Raw genomic sequence first — 20,124 nt, 5'->3', positions numbered from 1 at the left:
ACTTAAATACAATTTCAAGTTTTTAATAAATTGTATATATCTATATACAATATATTTATATATATATATATAAATATAAAAAAACTATTTTTTTTTATATATGTGAAGCGGAGCGGGGGTCGGGGTGGGGCCCTACTGGGGTTATCCCGTCCTCGCTAGGCCTTCTCCATGCGGGGCGGGGCGGGGCGGGACGGGACAGACGGGGGCGAGGTAATGGGGTACGGGGCTCTCATGCCTACCCCTACTTATTTATTTAGGGTTGGTGTGGACATTTGAAGTATATTAGAATTTTGTAAATAATAGTAAAAATTATTTGAGTTAAGATATTTTATTGGGTATTAAAAAACGAGGGAAAAAACTGAATAAAAATATTATAAAATTAAAAAATAATTTGAATATAATTTTTTTAATAATATATGTGTTTGTATATTGAAAAAATTGAATTATTTTTTGTGTTTTATTTTGAATTTTGTAAAAGTTCTAATGATTAAATAATGATTATATGAAAAAATTGAATATTTGAAATTGAAAAATATTTTATTTTTGATTGATATTTGAAAAAGAAATTATAAAACATTTTGAAATTTTATCATATCATTTCATTATCCAAATATGCTCTTTCCAAATTTGAAATGAGGTTTGGTCTTGGATATGGTTGGCATGTTTATCTAAGGTTGCGTTTGGATATTGAGCTTTCTATGAATAGTAGTAAGTTAAGATGGTGAAGTGTAGAGATGTAAAAAAAAAATGAAAAACTAGAAAACCGGACCGAACTAGAACGAACTAGTCAAACCGGTCCAGAATCAATTTCTGTAATGACAAAACCGGCCGGAACCGATCCGGTTCTACTTCTAGGCTTTTTGGGCCTGAACCGGTTCTATATAATATATATTTTAATTTTTTTAAAATATTATATATAATATTTTTTATATTATATATAATATATAATAATATAAATTAATTTAAAAATAAATTGAAATTGTAAAACTTTAAACTGAAATTGATAAATTACATCAATTGAAAAAAAAAAATCCTAAATATCAAAAGATTTGAATTTATATTCCAAAGTTGGAAATAAGATCACTAAAATATTATTTACAAAAAAAAAAAAGAAAATCACTCAAATATTATTACCAAATTTTTATGGCCTAATAAATTCTTAATATATTCTTTTTGATAAGTACATAATATATTAGTAAATTAGTAATACTAATATACATTAGTATATAATGTATATTAATTATAATTTATATTTTATGACCTAATACTAATAGTCTAATACTATATCACTAGTTTTTTAAAAGAAAAACATTCATCTCATTAATCAACAATGAAAACAGTTCATCATGTACAACAGAATGCAGAATTTCGGTAGGTCCTTTTTTAATCCAAACAATATGAAATAATGATATATTTTTTTGGGGGAAAATAATGATATAGCTAATACTATTTTTAAAGCAGTTTTTTTTATAAACAGATTTTCTTTTACAAATTTGTATTTTATTAAAATCGAAAAATCTGTAAGATTGAATGTACTGATTTAGGGGTAACGGGTACGTAATCAGTTTTTGAAAATATAAAATCGGTACATACCAGTTCGGATCTTAAGTTTTGTCCAAAATCAGGCCGGTTACATCCCTATTAGAGTGAGTTATGTGGAGTCTATCTAAAATGAGTTTTGATATGTTTGAATGTTAAAATAAATTTATATATATATTTATGAGAAGTTAAAAAAAGTTAAGTCCCGCATATAAAGAGATGTTGAGTTAAAAAAAATTATTGTGAGTCTTATATATAAAAAAATTTTAAATTAAATTTAATGATTTAAAAATTAAATATTTAGATGTTGAAAGATTATAAATCTGAATTAAAGTTTGGTCAAGTAACTAAACGCAACCTAAATTGAGTCTTTTCAGTCATACGATTGTTATTTGCTAACATAACGTGGATGGCATTTTTATTTGTAAGGGATGGCAAATCACGCATTTTCACCAGCAAAATTTCCACTGACCAATTCTATCCTCCCCGGCCACCAATAAGTCTCCTCTTATAATAATCCGTCTCTTTGAAGAAGCAAAACCAAGAAGTCTTTATGACTACGATCACCAGGATAAACCTGCCACGTTATCCGCGCATCCAATTCCAATCCTATTTGCGTGTCCAGAAAACGACAACTGGAACACCAGCCACCGTCTATTTTAAGCAACTAAGACGACTCCGCCACAATCTCATTTGTCAGTCTCCTCCTCCTCCCCTTCCCTTTGCAAAACCCAAAACAATGGGTAATAATGACTCTGACGCTGATGAGACCCAGTTCCAGCTCCTCGGCTTCTCCAAGTTCGTTCGGACCAACCCCAGGTCGGATCGATTCGGCGTTCAGCGCTTCCACCACGTCGAGTTCTGGTGCACTGACGCCACCAACTCTGCCCGTCGCTTCTCCTGGGGCCTCGGCATGCCCATCGTTGCCAAGTCCGACCTTTCCACCGGCAACTTGACCCACGCCTCCTACCTCCTCCGCTCCGGCCAGCTCTGCTTCCTCTTCACTTCCCCCTACTCCCCATCCATAGCCTCCATGGAAAACTTCAGCCCCACGGCCACGGCGTCCATCCCCACCTTCGACCACGCCGCTTCTCGCGCTTTCTCCTCCGCACATGGCCTCGCCGTCCGTGCCATTGCTGTCCAGGTCGATGATGCCGATTTCGCCTTCCACGCCAGTGTCTCCCACGGCGCCAAGCCCGTCTCCCCACCAGTTCTCCTCGACAACCACGCCACTCTTTCCGAGGTGCACCTCTACGGTGATGTCGTTTTGCGCTATGTCAGCTACAAGAACCCTAACCATGACCACCAAGACTCTGACAGCCCGGACTCCTGGTTTTTGCCCAAATTCGAACCCGTGGACAAGCAGTCGTCCTACCCTCTGGATTTTGGGATTCGACGTTTGGATCACGCCGTTGGCAACGTTCCAGAACTATCCTCGGCTGTTGCCTATGTGAAAAACTTCACTGGATTCCATGAATTTGCTGAGTTTACGGCGGAAGACGTGGGTACCAGCGAGAGCGGCTTAAACTCGGTGGTCTTGGCGAACAACGATGAATTGGTTTTACTGCCAATGAATGAGCCGGTTTATGGAACAAAGAGGAAGAGCCAGATACAAACGTACTTGGAGCACAACGAGGGGTCAGGGGTGCAGCACTTGGCTTTGGTGAGCGAGGACATATTCAGGACATTGAGAGAGATGAGGAAACGTAGTGGGATTGGTGGCTTCGAGTTCATGCCGTCGCCGCCGCCCACCTATTATAAGAAACTGAAGCATAGGGCCGGGGATGTGTTGACGGATGAGCAGATTAAGGACTGCGAGGAGTTGGGGATTTTGGTTGATAGGGATGATCAGGGGACCTTGCTGCAAATCTTCACCAAGCCTGTTGGAGATAGGTATATCCTCTGTAACTATCTGCAAAATTATGTGCTATTTGCTTTTTCTTTCCTGAAAACTTTCAGAGCATTTAGTTTGTTTGTTTTTTTTTTTTCTTTTTATAAAATCAAGAAAGGATTATATGCCGCCTAAAAATATATAGGATTGGTAGTGACACGTGCATAGGAGTTGGATGAGAACATGGTATACTGGTATTATATAATAAAATTTGTATTAGCTTCCTTCATTACTTGTCAACAAACCTTTTCTGTGATGCTAGGCGAGTCAAATGTAACTTTGTAAACCGCATGTCATATGCTCTGGTTGCTTAACGCCAATTTTAACGTGGGAGCCCTCTTGCCAAGTTAGTGCGGTTCAGAAATTGTAATAACGCAGCAATGTCCATTTAACTTTTTCTGTTCTGAAAATATGCCATTGAACCTAAATTTGGATAGTGTCAGGGCATGTCCCGGGCTTGTTGGTCAACAGTGCGTAGTATGGCCTAGGTTGGCGGATTAGTGGAGGATTCAATAGCAGATGCCATTTTGTTTATTGTGGTAGTGGTTGGATAATGGGTGCAAGCAGTTGATGATTACTGATAATATATTGCATAAAAAAATAAATAGATGACATATGGGTTATGTCGCTCGGTATTGAGGCCTATGTTCATAGGGGTCAGATAATTGACTTAAAAAATGTATAGATTACAAGTTCTCAATCTCTCTTTTTCTTTCTATTACAAGCTGAAGAAGATGCAGATGAAGAAGTGAAAGAGGAATTAGAATTAAAAACTCTCTAGTTTCCCTCTAGTGTAATGTTTTCTTTTGTCCTCAGTGCTGGTCTTGTCCCCTCACCCCTCCTGTAGACTAAGGGCTACGGTGTCACTAGAGCGGCTCTGTGTCATTCCTTAGCATTTTCAAATGGTTTACTTATGTATGGGCCATTATCGGATCATGTCTCCTACATATATGATGCTTTATTTCTTTCTTTTCTCTTTTAAGGGTAAATAAGTTATTGCCATTTCCCCTTTTGGATGAGTATAAGAAAGTTTTATTAGAAGAGGAAGCCTACTCATGCGAGCAGCTAGTTGTTTACGTCTTGTTTAAGAACAAGGCAAACTAGAGCTTTAGACGTTGAGTTCCTGGTCAATCTCCCTTTTTACGTGCTGAAATAATGTCTCTCAGGCCATCTCAACCAAAAAAATGAAGTATCTTAGGCCTACAAGTATTTTCTGCTGATCTATATACTACAGATCTTTATAATGTAGATGATTTATTAATTCTCCAACAGTCTGCATCTGATGACTCTACTTCTGCACAGATTCAGTAAATTCCTAATTTAGACGACATCAAGGCATATTTCTCCTGTTAAATCACTGTAATGATAAGTAGCTTTCTTAATTCTTAGCATGTCATAAAGAATTTATGCCGTTTGAGGATAAATGGCTAACCATTCCATTTCCATTCAGTTTTCAAATTATGAAGTTTGTTGTTTTTTTTTTTCCCTTCTTCTCTCTTTGTTTCTATGACAAGCAAACTCGTATTGATGCCGAGAAATCATTACATAAGTTTAGGTATGTGATGTGCATATGCAAAACAACAGGTTCTAATGAAACTCTCTGCACACTTTCCTCTCCTTGGTAAAAGGTTTGTGCGATCAATAGTGCTATTGTAGCGAGTCATTAACTACAAATTGCTTTCCTGAGGGCCTGTGGTCCTAATGCTAATCAGGCAGCCCAAAGGAAAAGTGTGTAGTGTTTGGGGTTTGAAAGATGACACCCCCTGTTTTCGTTGTATTTAATTTATTGTTTCTTTTGTGGACAGGCCTACCATATTTATAGAGATAATTCAGAGAGTAGGTTGTATGCTCAAGGATGAGGAAGGGAAGGTGTACCAAAAAGGTGGATGTGGAGGATTTGGGAAGGGTAACTTCTCGGAGCTATTCAAATCCATTGAGGAATATGAGAAGACACTCCAAGCCAAACGAATTCCTGAAGCGGCTTCTGCATGAGAATTCAATCCTTTCAGCCACATGGTGTATTACTGCAAGAATAAGGTAGTTGGTTGCTGAAGCCAGGTCGGTCATACTATTTTAAAGAATTGGTGGATAAATGATAGATAAAATTGTGTAGCAAGCTTTCATTATTGTCCACTTCAAAATGGTGTCAACATGATTAGATAGTTCGCTGAAGTTTATCACCGACGAGGCACTCGCACTCGGCTGTAATTGTAAGCATTTCCAAACAGGACTAATTTCTGGGATCTTCTGTTCTGCAGTATGTATGTGTCTTGAACGGTGAAAAATTATAACATGAAGTTCAGCTAAATGTATGAAATCAGTTAAATGGGTCATTTTGAAGCTTTGTTAGCGTATGTAGAGCTAGCTATTATAACATGAAGTTTTATTTTTGTGATGCTACTTTCCCAACACAAGTTCTGGAATTTCATAGTTCGAAGCTCACGAGGGCAACTTCAATCTTTTAAGCACCAGATGGCATATTTTGGAAGTGTAAATACCTAAATATATCTGTTATTTTAATGTGCAACTCAATATATTATTATTATTATTATTAAAGCTTAAATATTAAAATGGTTTGTTGTGGTTTGGCCTCTAGACATAATACTCTACTTTTTAAAATGAATTTGTTCATTATACTCTTAATTTGATTGTTTGATACTTCCCTTACGGATTCATTAGCTGACAAGCGTAGTCTTTATCACAAATAAGAGCACTTTCAATGATTTTTGTATTTTGTTTTTTATAATACATCAACCAAAATTTATTTTTTCTATTTTAATTAATGACTTTTACAATATATCATATCTCTCAAGTTGGGCCTCAGATTTTTTAATATCTTATCTTTAGTCCATTACATACTCAGTGAATTAAGACCCTAAAGTCTTATATTTATCATGTATGGCCTAAAATTTTAGTCTCTCATAAGTCTTTATATCCAAAAAGCTTGGGCTATTAGTAAACCACTCTTTGGGTCTTTTCCAATTCTATCAAATATTTAACTCAAATTACTTAGTCCATTAATGTGGCAACTTTTCAATATGTCATGTGTCATTCCCTTATGGGCGGCCTATTGACTCCTTATCCTCAAAATTGATAAAGTACTAAAAATATTTTAAAATAATATTTTTAAATTAATCGAGCTTCAAAAATTTATTAAACTCAAAATATACTGCTCTTTTGCCAACCCAAGTATCTAAAAATATTCTTATCTCAAATTAGTCAATGCCTAGGGCATTTTTAAGTGGGGTGTTACAAGTAAGTAGAAATTAATTAATGTAAATGTCGATGAATGATTGTTGGAATTGATTGTCCTTTTGTAGAATGAAATTTCTTTGCTATAATGTTGACTTTTGGTGTGCTTACTTGCCAAGTATTATACTCATTTTTGTTTTAAATGCCTTAATTGAATTTGATGACAAAGCTGTGGGACAAGGCATGGCTCTCGGAGTAGAGACTATGATGTCTTGTTATCATGTTTCTATTTATAGTATTTTAGATTTTATTTAGAAAATTGCATAAGACTTATTTTACCAAGTTCTCCATTAATTTTTTAAATCTAGAGAAGGTTGACTTCACTCATTATTTATGGAATCTTGTAATTCTAGCTCTATGAAAGTTTTATAAAAATGTAGCAAGGCAATACAATTATAGGATTTTTACAATACCTAAACTTACCATTCATAATTATAGATGTCAAAAGAAAGAAGTAAAAGGAAGTATCACATCTGCTCAATGTTCATGATTCTCAACTCATGCCTCATTCCATGAGTGCATCAAGATCAGTAAGATGCTTTTAACCAATAAAATTAAACCGTATCTCACATTTTAACATTTTCTCCAAGTACAAGAATTTGCATTAGAGCTGAGCAAATATCCAAAAATCCAACTCCGAATCCGACTCCGCTCCGGCTCCACTCTGACTCCGACAAAATAGAGTCAGAGTTGGATTTTTTTTCTATTTTTTCAGTCGAATCTGAATCCGACTCCGACACCGATATTGTATATATGTTATAAAAATATGTATTTATCTATATATTTATCATATATACTAGTATAATTATATAGTTATATAACTAGAACTTATATAGTTAAATTCAATAATATACTAGTATGAGCTAATTATTATAAAATAATATACTTATACTATATTATAAATAGACTAATAATAGTTTAGTATATGCAAGCATTATAGTATTACTACCATACATAATCAAGTATAGAAATAAGTTAGACACTAGTATTTAAAAAAGCCTAGTATAATAAGTTAATACATAATACTAATTTAGTAAAGTATAATAACATGTAATTAGATGTTAGAAAGTTTAGTATATAATTGAGTTAGAAATAAGTTAGACATTAGTATAATAACATGTAATTAGATACTATAGTATTAGTCTTATATGGAAATAAATTAGACACTACTATATAAATAACTAGTAAGTCTAGTATAATAAATTAATAACACATAATACCAATTTACTAAAGTATAATAATATGTAATTAGATACTAGAAATAAATTTAGTATAGAAATAAGTTATAAATAAGTTAGACGCTAGTACAATATAATAACATTTAATATTATAGTAGAATAACATGTAATTAGACACAAAATAATATGTAATATTATAGTATGATAACATGTAATTAGACACTATAGTATATGTCTAATATAAAAATAAGTTAGATATTAGTATAGAAGTAAATTAGCAGTGAATGATTTATTTTTAGTTTTCAATTTTTTCAAAAAATTGATATTTAAAAGCCTACAAAAAATTCTTTTTTAAATGGACTAAATATGAAGCTAAAAAAAAAGAAGCACAACGCTGAACACCCAAATCCGACTCCGCTCCAACAAGTTGGAATCGGAGTTTAGATTTAAACGCCAACTAAGTCGGTGCTCACCCCTAATTTGCATTACATTATAAATTAAAAATTATGTCATAACATCTCAGGAAAGCAATTTAAAAACTTTGCATGGTTGCAGAGTTAAGTAGCAATGGAGGCAAGGTCACCACCACTGAGGAATAGCATCATAATTGTAATAACGAAAAGTTAAAAAAAAAAAAAACCGTATTTATGATGTACATACATGGTACTAAAACGTGTAGCCAGCATTCACAACGCCAAGAGAAGAAAATTCAATGCCAAGATTTCTTATTCATTATCTACTGGATAAACTTTAACTTTCCTTCTGTCACATAGACAACCATTTACCAGAACGATATCGACATTAAGCTATGAACTATGAGAGATCCTAAGCAAAATGGTGAAGTCGGGGGTGCATGCTGTGCCGGCCGGAATGCTCAAAATACATATATAAAACAAAAAAAATACTATGATTGGGTGCATGTTAAATCGGTTCATACTTCTATGATTTTTTAAGAAATAAGAAAAGCAGACCACATTTCCCTGGTAATTTTAGCAGACAAGAACCTTATATTGTACCTGATCCAATTTGTCACCTTAAAATTTGCGAGAATAAGCCAAGAAAATCTGTCAACAGTCCCTCCTATGGGCATATATAAAGCACGAAAATTTCACAAGGTAACGTCACAATCCTGCATTAACCTGGTTAAAAAAAAAGTGCAGCAGAGCTACAGAATTCAATGATACCTTCAATTTCTATTATTATTAGGGCAATAATCCCTTTTATATGATATTGTAACTATGGGGGTAAAACTGCCCATAGGGATCGTGAGAAAATGTCTTTCAAAATCATCCAACCAACCAATGAACACCAGATGACCAAAAACTGCACAAGGACAATGCACAAAATCCAGGTCACTATCTCCGCAAACCATCCACCCTGGTTCAATGAATCACATCTGTCAATTTGATCCTTCAGACATCGTTCAAAGGGCGAAATTTGATAAAAACAAGGAAAGCAAGAAATTCTCCGAATCCCAAATGACCTGTTAGCATGTGAAACCACTTTCTCGGGTGAGAAATGTATCCCGTTCACAAGAAAAAATCCCAAATGACCTGTTCGCATGTGAAACAATGAATCACATCATAATTGTTTATAAACTGTAACACAATGATGTGGCCTTCTAGATTCTAAGGTATTGGCACTGGGCTGCGATATTTTACAGGGGAAAAGTCAACGAGTATCATCAGTCATCACCAGTAATCTTTACAAGAACAAAGTCCTCCTTTGAAGTGATGGAAACGAACTCGGTCCCTAACAATTATTTCCCGATTAAACGCTCTCGAAATGTATTTGGTAAACGAATGGCAATCTCTACAAACTCTTAAATTCTTTACAATTCGTAAAGGTGTTCCTTTTGAAGTTTTTGCCAACCCGAAAGCAATTGCCAACTTCTCGCTATGATATGATGTGGAAGTTTCCAGGCACTCTTCGGTAATCAATCCAGCCACATTGATAAAAGATTTCTCTGGCACATAACCAAACAAGGTAGCCTGGTGGATTGCTTCTCTCAGTTTGTGATAAATTTCATCGTAACCAGGATGGGACTTGTCATCCACGACAAATTTATGAATACGATCACCAACTTCAATCCAGCTCCAACCTGGGGTTGTTTTCATTCCTTGGCTTTTAATCATTTTTCTCATCTCTGATACACCAGCAGTATCTTTGGCTCCAGCATAAATTGTAGAAAGCAATATACAGTCCCCTCCAGTTGATTCCCCAAGCTGCATCAGATTCCTCATGGCAGTTTCTCCTATTTTCACATTCTTGTGAATCTTACAAGAGCCAAGCAAAATTCGCCATAGGATTGGATCATCTGGTGTTGGAGAAGTCTCTATTATTTCAAGCGCCTTCTCAAGCTTCCCAGCTCGTCCAAACAAATCTACGATGCATCCATAATGCTTAACTCCAGGCTTCAAATTGAACTTGGAGCTCATCATGTGGAAATATTCAACACCCTCCTCAACCAAACCTTGGTGACTACATCCACACAACAAACCAGTGAATGTAATAGAATTTGGTTGAACTCCTGCCATCAACATCTGCCTAAAGATAGAGACTGCTCCATCCCCACGACCATGCACTCCACACCCAGCAATAATTGAGTTCCATGTAAAAACATCCCGCTTCTGCATGCTATTGAAGACACGAAGAGCATCATCCAAGCTACCACATTTTGCATACATATCGATTAGTGCATTTCCAACATAAATATTTTCCACAAACCCCTCTTCAAGAGCAATGCCATGCAAATGAACCCCAAAATTCAATGCACCTACGTGAGCACAAGAGGAAAGCAACCCAACAAGTGTAAATCCATCGAGGCCGGTAGTCTCGTTCTTCATCCTATCGTATACCTTCAATGCCTCATGGTGAAACCCAGCCTGCGAATAGCACGAAATCATTGAATTCCAAGAAACCAGGTCTCTTTCAGACAAACTATCAAACACCCTTTGTGCTAGATCAATGGACCCATTTAGCGCGTACGTCCTAAGAAGATTAGTACAAACAACAACGTCACTCTCATATCCACATCTTATTATTGTCCCATGGACTTCTCTGCACTTTCTCTCCCCCTTAACTCTCTCGCAGGCCTTGAGAACAAACGAGAAGGTGAAAGTGTCGGGCCGAGCAACCAAAGCGAAGACCATGTCATTGTAGTATAGAATGGCTTGGATAGGAGAAGGGCTCTTGGCGAAACCTCTGATAATGGAGTTCCAAGCCTGAGTTTGTGGGTTATCAATGCAATGGAAGAGAAGTTGAGCGTAGGCCAAGGAGCCAGAGACCGAGATGGCACAAAAGTTGAGGAGTTTGGTGGAAACGGGAGTGTGGTGTTGGAGACCGTTAGTGATGACGAGTGCATGGATTTTGTGAAGCCTTCTGATACAGTTACAGCCTTGTAACAGCTTAAGGATGGTGTCGGATTTGGACATCTCTCAGGTTTCTGACCTTTGCAAAATTCTATAAATAAATGAGATCACGAGACAATTATTTGAAAAAAAAAAACGGAAAAAACTTATTTTCCGCCGTCTCTGTTGCGCGTGCCTTCCGGGCCTGAGTATTATTCAGTTCATTTAATTAATTTATGTAAAGAGTTGACGTTATCTATGTGGCTCTACTTATTATCTAGTGTTAGGTTAAAGTATGCACTAAGAGCAATGAATCGTAGAATGGGCGATTAAATAGATGTGCACGATAAGTTTACGCAAAAAAAGGCAAGGGTTGAAATTGAGTGAAACGCATCGTTGGGAGACCAGATGACAACGTTAAAGTTTTGGAAAATTAACGTTTTGGAAAAAGCTATTGCTCCCATCGGGTATTTTTTTAATTTTTTTAACTTAATGATTAAGTAAGTATTTTTTAATAATATTATAATTTAAAAAAATATATTTCAAAGTATTAAAAAAATAAATGTATATAAAAATAAAACAAAAACAAAAGCAACCAGTTGGAGCCCCACCCAGTGATGGGAGTAGAACCATCCTAAAGTTTTTGTGGTTGGCAATGAGTAGGGTTGAGCAAAATTTTGAAAATCCAATTCAAAATCCTACTCCACTTCAGCTCTGCTCTGACTCAAGAGGATGACTTCTTCATGTTGGCACCTCAAACTCGATAAATACACCTGCAGATACGCATTACTAGGGGTGCTACCAGCCCTTACGGGGCGGGGCCACCCCTTCCCCGCACCCCTCCCCGCATGGGGTGGAGGGGTGGGGTTTTCACTCTCGTCCTCCACCCTGGTGAGCGGGGTGCGGGGCAAATTCCCAACCCGTCCCGTCTTCGTCTACGTAAAGAAAAAAATATTACATTTTACTTGGTTTAAAAATTATTTTTATGTCCAAAAGTAATAAAAAATATATTTTTAAATCTAAATTATAAATTTAAATTTGTAAATATGACTATAATCTTTATGTAATAAATTTGCTAGTATATATTTTGTGAATGAGTCTAACAAATTGTAATATATATTTATATATACTTAATTTGTAAAATATAAATATATATTTATGTTTATATAATATATATATATATATAAACGTAAGTGGGGGTGGGGCGAGGTTGGGCCCTCCCCGCCACCAGCCCCCTCTAGGGGCCCTAGATGCGGGGCGGGGGGCCTGCTGCCCACCCCTACGCATTACAAAGATTAAATCGATTAAGAGATTCTTGTGTAACCCCAGACATTTTTTTAAGGTGGGGGCTTTGGAACGTCTTCTAAAATAGAAATGCACTCTTTATTACTAATTATTACACCAATTATCTCACAACCCTAATCGTTTTTTTCCCACTATGCATAAAATTGAATCATCTTTAAATTTAATTTAGAAAAATTCTATTTACAGTTCCTAAATGGAGACTGCATGCGCACACCCTACGGGTCTTTTTCACGTACGTGAAAAAACCCCTACCTTAAGAATGAGTCCTTTGGTGCTTTCATCCCCTTCCTCATAACATCCATTCCCTTCCTTAGCCCTAAGCCGATGTCCCCTTCTCAAATCAAGTTTGTGTTGTCGTCGTCCCCTTCCTCAAGAGAGGACCCGTTGTCCCCTTCTTAGATCGAGTTCGTCGTTGCCAAACCTAGTCTAACACCTCTGCCTTAGAGTACATCCCCTTCCTCAGCCCTAACCATTGTCCCCTTCATCAGTTGCAGTCCGTCATTCCCTTCGTCATCTCGAGGAAGTCGTTCCCTACCTCAGTCCTAATTCAACAAGGTAAAACACCTCTCTCACGATTTCTATTTTGTTTGTTATAGTAATATGGCTCATCTTGATATTCTTTGAATACTGAGAATACGATTCAAGTAGCATAACTGATTCTAAACAAGAAGGAACTAGAATTTTACAAATGGGATGGTGACCTTTCTCAACTATTGCCGAATGCGAGGGAGAAGTTGAATAAAGTTGCTGAGGAATTTTCTTGCACCCTATGCATTGATTTTTTTTTTCATTTGCTATTCTGCTTCCCTTCGCCCCAAAATAAATAAAAAAAGATAGACTACATAAATGAAGTTGCGACATTCTTTGGATTAGTACTGTTCATCCGGGCTCCGGCCTGGGAACTCGGGTTTCAAAATCGGGCTGGAACTCGGACCAGGTTAGCCCAGGTCAAACTCTAGATGAAACCCGGATTGAAGCAGAATTTTAAAAACTCGGAAGTCGGGTTCTGAGTTGCACTAGTTTTTTTTTTGTCAAATCAAAGCCTACATGTTATGAATGTTTTTAATGAAAAAAATATTGATGCAACATTCAAACTCTATTTATTTCATTTTTTAAATCAAAGCCTACATGTTTCTTGACCACCAATAAAAAGTCACATGAAGAATAGAGTTAAGAAAAAACCATAAAATGTTTCTGTCCATTTAGTTGTTAGAAAGGAAAAAAAAAAAAAAACATCAAAACATTTAATCGATATGATACTGCACCAATCTTTTCCACCACTTCAAATGGTCCAACATATATGGGACTCAGCTTCCCCTTTTTGCCAAACCATACCACTCCTTGCATGAGTGAAATTTTCACGTACACCTAAGTCACCTACAGAAAATTCTAGATTTCTATGTCATTTGTCGGCATAATTTTTCTGTTGACTTTGGGCCGCTTTCATTCTTTCCAGAATCACTGCTACTTGCATCCGTACCTCTTGCAAAATATTAGAGCCCTATAATTTTCCTTTCTCCAATTTCATCCCAATACAACGGTGATCTGAACTTCCTTTCGTAAAGTGCCTCATAAGGTGCCATTTGTATTGTAGCTTGGAAACTATTATTGTAGGCAAACTCTATCAAAGGTAAATGACTCTCCCAATTGCCACTTAGTTCCAACACACATGACTGCAATATATCTTCTGTAAACTCTGCTAGAAACGTGAAGTGAATCTTGTATCTTTGTTTGAAACTATAGACTTTGGCACTCCGTGCAAATGAATTACTTCCTTAACGTAAATTCGGGATAACTTCTCCATAGAATCCGTCTTGGTTAAAGGCAGAAAATGTGCACTCTTTGTTAGTCTGTCGACTATAACCCAAATCGAATTCTTTCCTGTTGACGTCCTTGGCAAACCTATTACGAAGTCCATCGACACATCTTCCCATTTCCATTTGGGAATTGGTAGTGGTTGTAGTTCTCCTGCTGGTCGTTGATGTTCCACTTTCACCAATTGGCATACCGAACATTTCATAATGAATTCTGCCACATCTTTTTTGATTCCTTTCCACCAAAATCTTTCCTTCAGATCTCGGTACATCTTAGTTGTAACACCCAGATCCAAAATTGGTATGGTTGGACTTTATTTTTTTTATTTAGTTATTTATTTGAGCTTTATTTTATTTTTTTTAGTTTTTATTTTACGAATTTGAGTAGTGATTTTTCTTTTAATTTGGAGATCTTGATTGTTTATTTTATTCTTTTATTCTCCCCGCATGTTTAATTAGTTATTTTTGTTTTTGTTTGTTTTCTTCTCATTTCCATCTTTTTTTTTTTCTTTACTCCTGTCGTGTTCCTCTCGCCAACTCCATGCACACTCACGGCACGTCCGCGCGCACGTCCCTCTCTCGGCTCTCTAGGGTTTTCTTTTCTTGTTTCTCCACTTATATATTTATATTTGTACGTATTCGAAGGATGCTTCCGCTGCTGCCCTCCTACGCGAAACCTCAGCCCATTATATATATTTTTTCTTCTCCTCTTGGCAAACAGCGCTCGCCCTCTAACTAGTTCACCACCCTGCAGCGCCCAACCTTTGTTTCACGCACACGGAACGACAACCACACAAAGTCCACCACTCAAGCCGGGCGCCACCACCCACTCCGTGTAAACACCTTCTTGGTTGTACCTCCGAAAAACAGAGCACCAGCCCAGGCAGTGAGTCGCCACTCCCCGGACCCAGTCCACGCAGAACCTTAGCCACGAAGCCACCCCCCAACGCCTCCATTACCAGCTCGAAAATAGCCACGAAGCCACCTCCCAACGCCTCCATTACCAGCCCGAAAATCCTCTGTTTTAACTGTCCAAAACAGAGCAACCTACAGCCGCTGCAATCACCCCCCACCGAGAGCTTCACCGCGCTGTGCCTCCACAGAAACTACCGGCGAGGACTTTCCCCCACCCCGGTCCTCCGCACGCTGCCTCAGTTTTCCCACAGTAAGCTCGCGCCACTTCTGGTTGAGGGTCCTTTCCTTTCGGTCTCTCTTGTTCTCTCACCATTTCTCTCTCTCTCTCTCTCTCTCTCTCTCTCTCTCTCGGTTTCAGCTCTCTCTCCCTCTCTTCCCATGCGACGCCGTCAAGGAAAGTCATCACCACCTCTGTCCAGCGTCTGTCGCACTCCCACGGTGTTGCTGCCTCGAGTTTCTTTCTCTTGAGTATGTCCCTACCGTCACTCGCATTTTTGCCTCTTCTAATTTTAGTTTTTGCTGTTATAACAGTTACTTAAAAAGGAAGTTGTGGTTGTCTAGAGTAACTGGTAGGAGAAGAACGATTTTACCGTTTCGCCCGTTTGTTTAAAACATCAACTAAGTTGGTGTTTTTTTTACTAAAATGTGTTTCGGATGAAGGGCATTTATCAATTTATTTATTTTTGTTGTTATGTTAAAATGAGTTTTGGGTTTAAGTCTCATAAAGCATTTTTTTTTGTGTAGAAAATATTTTAACAATATTGTTAACAAAAACTCTAATTTTTTTTGAGGAGTTTTGCATGGCGTATTTTATAAGACTTTTAAAGTAGTCTAAATATTCTATTAATTTATAATATATTGTTGGTACTTTAGATATTTTTGAAGATTACTTTTTATTGAATTCCACAAATGCCTAAATATTTGCTCGATTAAATCTCTTATTCGGTACGGATTCGACTAAGTGGATATTGGTGATTTTAGATAATGGTGGTATTATAAGAATTATTAGAATTCTAGGTTTTGAGGATTTAAATAGGTTCTTAGGTTCAAATACGAAATACGTGATTGATTGAAAATTTACGGGAATTACTTGATTATTTGATAGGTGACGATTGTTAATTATCGACATTTTGAGAAAATTTCTGAAAAGCTAAGAAGTCCAGGTAAGCGGGGTTCCTATGCTAGAATTTGCATTAAATAAAATGAACTGAGGTCCTTTTTGGAAAATGTGCATGTTCTACTATAAAAAGAAATTTGAAAACAACCTCAGATATTTGTTCTGCATTACTCATGAGATTCTGTTTAAGAAGAACGTATTTTCTGTCATGACTGGTGTAAACATGAGCTTATTTTTGATATTTTGTTTCTGAACTTTGAAAATGAGAGCGAATATGAAATTTGTGCATAAATTATATTGTGATATGATTTTGTTCTGTTCTGAAGATTTTTGTTCAGTACACTGTTTGGAAAAGACGTGATTTCTGAAAACCTTTGGCATGACTCTCTGATTCTGAATTTGATTTTGTTTCTGTTCTGTTCAGTTACGACCCTGCCACGGGTGATAATAGTGGCATACGGCCCAACCACGGGTTATAATAGTGGATACGGCCCAACCACGAGTTATAATAGTGGATACGGCCCAACCACGGGTAATAATAGTGGATCTGGCTCTGCCATGGGTTATAGTAGTGGTCTTTGTTTTGAGTGCACACCTTGGTGACAGAGTGTTTTATGTTCTGCTTGGCTATCCGTAGATGCACAACCCTACTACGGAGATTATACATGGCCTCTGTTCTGATATGATGTTCTGATGATGATGATGATCTTTTATGTTATGCCAAAGAATATTTTGAATGAAATTATTTCTAAATCTTCGCTCTGATATTTTGATAACATGTTCTGCTTCCGCACTCTGAAAATGAAAATGTTTTGTTCTGCATTCTGATTTCTGTAAATGCTCATGTTTATACACTGGTATATGTTCTCTGCTTACTGAGTTGTTGATAACTCACCCTCCCTTATCTCCATAATATTTCATATGACATTGATGGTTCAGCTGAGGATCAGTATTAGAGTTTATGGAGAAGATTAGCAGTGAATAGTTGTTGGGTATTTCATGGTATTAATGTTGATGTTAGAAGTTATTTATATTTCTTAAGTTTGCTTCAATGGATTTAGACGGTTTATGGAGACTTATGTTAATGTTTCATTATTTCTAGTTTGTTGTTTGAGACATGAAGAAGAGTTGGTTTTATTTGAGTTGCTGGATTGAAAATTGGATAGATGAGTTTATATGGTTTATTTAATTGAAATATTTACGTATGATTTGAGGTTTGGGAAAATATATATATCCTTGAATTTGGAAGTACTCTAGCCTTGTTAGAGTTGATTATCAGGTTATATGAGTTAACTCTCCGGACCCTCGGGGACGAGGCGTTACATTAGTGCTGCCAGGGTGAGCTGTATAAGGGGTGCAATGAGCTTCCCTTAAAAGCTTCTCTTTTATTTTTGGGGCACTAGGGATTACCTTCCTTCCCTTGAAATATATCATTTCATTCTCCCCAATCATGAAGTGCTGTGGTCCTTTGCCTTTGAAAATTTTTTGCCGTAAGCTTTCCAGCTTATCATCCTTACATTGTCCTTCTCGAATCTCTTCCTCGATTAACGTGACAATTTCTTGCACTACTGTCAAAACAACATCCCTTGGTGGATTTCCAATCAACAAACTCTGCATCTCCACCAATAACGATAGCGATTCAGCCTGGGCCTTGCGACTAAGGGCGTCCGCTACTACATTAGCTTTTCCAGGGTGGTATTTAATCTTACATTGAAAATCACATACTGTCTCAACCCATTTTTGTCACATATTTAGATTTGTTTGACTGAATAGATACTTGAGCTTCTTATGATCTGTAAACAGCTCACATTTTTCTCCATACAGGTAGTGTCTCCAGACCTTCAATGTGAAAACTACTGCAGCTAATTCCAGGTCAATAGCAGGATAGTTCTGCTTGTGATTCTTGAGCTGTAGCATAAATGAAGACTTGTCCTTCTTGCATCAGAACACATCCTAATCCCATCTTAGAAGCATCATTATACACCATGTAAGGCTTATGATCTTCAGGTAAAGCCAAAGCCGGTGATGTGGTCAGCCTCCTCTTAGGTTCCTAAAAACTCTTCTCACACTCTTCGCTCTACACATACTTGGCATTTTTCTTAGTTAATGTCGTTAAAGGACCAGAGAGTTTAGAAAATCCTTCTACAAACCTCCTGTAGTAACCTGCTAACCAAGGAAACTACGTATCTCATGAGCATTAGTCAGCCTCTGCCATTCCGTCACTACCTCTATATTAGCTGGGTCTACTGCAACTCCTTTGCTAGAGATAACGTGTCCCAAAAATTTCACTTCTCAGAGCCAAAATTCACACTTACTGAGCTTAGCATAAAGCCGATGCTCTTATAGAGTTTCCAATACAATCCTTAGATGCTCCTTGTGCTCCTTGTCATTCCGAGAATATACCAATATGTCATCTATGAAAACTACTACGAACTGTCCAAATACTGTATAAAGATTCGATTCATCAATTCCATAAATGTTGGTGGCGCATTTGTCAAACCAAAAGTAGGGCTGCAAACGGGCCGGTCCGGTCCGGTCCGGCGATGGACCGAAAATTTTCAGTCCATTATTTTTCCGGACCGGACCGGACCGAACACCCAAAGGGACTCGATGGTCCGGTCCGGTCCGGTCCAGTCGGTCCGCCCTCTTTTTTTTTTTTTTTTTAAATAATTAATAAAAAAAATTATTTAAAATACTAAATTAAATTAAGTGACTTATTAATGTGGATTATGTAACAAACTCAATAAAAAAATATTTTATATGGTCAATGATAATAAATTAGATGAAAATTATATTATAAATTTATAGAATTACTATATAATTAACTAATTGATATTATATATTTATTAATTCATAGAATATTAACAAGTGTTAATAGTATATTTAAAATTTTATATTGTTAATAGTAATAGGTTAAATGAAGATATATATAAAATATTGTTAATTTATAGAATATTAACAAGTATTAATAATATATTTAAAAATTTATATTGTTAATTGTACAATTATTATATATAAAATATATATAAAAAATATATATTTTTTTAATTTTTCATTCGGTCCGGTCCGGTCTGAAAAAACTATGGACCGTGGACCGGACCGGACCGGTCTAAGTCTCGGTCCGGACCGAAACGGTCGGTCCGTTCGGTCCGACCGGACCGTTAATCACCCCTAACCAAAAGGCATTACCAAGAACTCAAAATGTCTGTAATGAGTTAGGAAAGCAGTTTTAGGTATATCCAGGTTTTTTTTATCTTAAGTTGGTGATATGATGATCTCAAGTCTATTTTCGAAAACATCGACGTTCCTTGCAATTGATCCAAGAAATCATCTTTATGTGGTAAATGATACTTGTTCTTGATGGTTACCTTGTTCAGATCTCGATAATTGATGTACATCCTTAGGGTACCATCCTTCTTCTTCACAAATAAAACAGGCGCTCCCCATGGAGACGAACTAGGGCGTATAAATCCCTCCTCCAGAAGCTCCTCTATCTGCACCTTCAATTCCTTTATTTTTGCCAGGGCCATTTGGTATGGTGCCTTATGTACCGGGGCCATAGCTGGCTCTAGCTCAATTGAGAACTCCATTTCACGATCGGGGGGTAATCCAGGTAGATACTCTATTACTGGAATCCTTTGGACTCCGTTATGTTCCTCTATTGATTCAGTCATAACTACGAGGTAAGCAACTACTCCATCTCTTATACTCTTCCTAACTCGTCTCGCCGTTACAACTGATGGAATTGACCCAAACACTTCCC

General features: G+C 36.8%; 2 protein-coding genes across 2 annotated transcripts; one reads left to right on the top strand and one right to left on the bottom strand.

Annotated features, from left to right (window-relative positions):
- Nucleotides 1-1,972: 1,972 nt before the first annotated feature.
- LOC109019209 (4-hydroxyphenylpyruvate dioxygenase) lies at nucleotides 1,973-5,825 on the top strand. Its single transcript, XM_019001459.2, has 2 exons — nucleotides 1,973-3,432; nucleotides 5,236-5,825. The coding sequence occupies exons 1-2, from the start codon at nucleotides 2,093-2,095 to the stop codon at nucleotides 5,420-5,422; spliced, it is 1,527 nt and encodes a 508-aa protein (XP_018857004.2). The 5' UTR covers nucleotides 1,973-2,092; the 3' UTR covers nucleotides 5,423-5,825.
- Nucleotides 5,826-8,988: 3,163 nt separating this feature from the next.
- LOC109019202 (pentatricopeptide repeat-containing protein At3g56550) lies at nucleotides 8,989-11,406 on the bottom strand. The gene has a single exon (XM_019001448.2). The coding sequence runs from the start codon at nucleotides 11,292-11,294 to the stop codon at nucleotides 9,552-9,554; it is 1,743 nt and encodes a 580-aa protein (XP_018856993.1). The 5' UTR covers nucleotides 11,295-11,406; the 3' UTR covers nucleotides 8,989-9,551.
- Between the last annotated feature and the right edge of the window lie 8,718 nt (nucleotides 11,407-20,124).

The sequence above is a fragment of the Juglans regia genome, chromosome 1 (assembly GCF_001411555.2).
Source record: "Juglans regia cultivar Chandler chromosome 1, Walnut 2.0, whole genome shotgun sequence".
Classification (NCBI taxonomy): Eukaryota; Viridiplantae; Streptophyta; class Magnoliopsida; order Fagales; family Juglandaceae; genus Juglans; species Juglans regia.
This window is presented reverse-complemented; position numbering and strand designations above follow the sequence as displayed.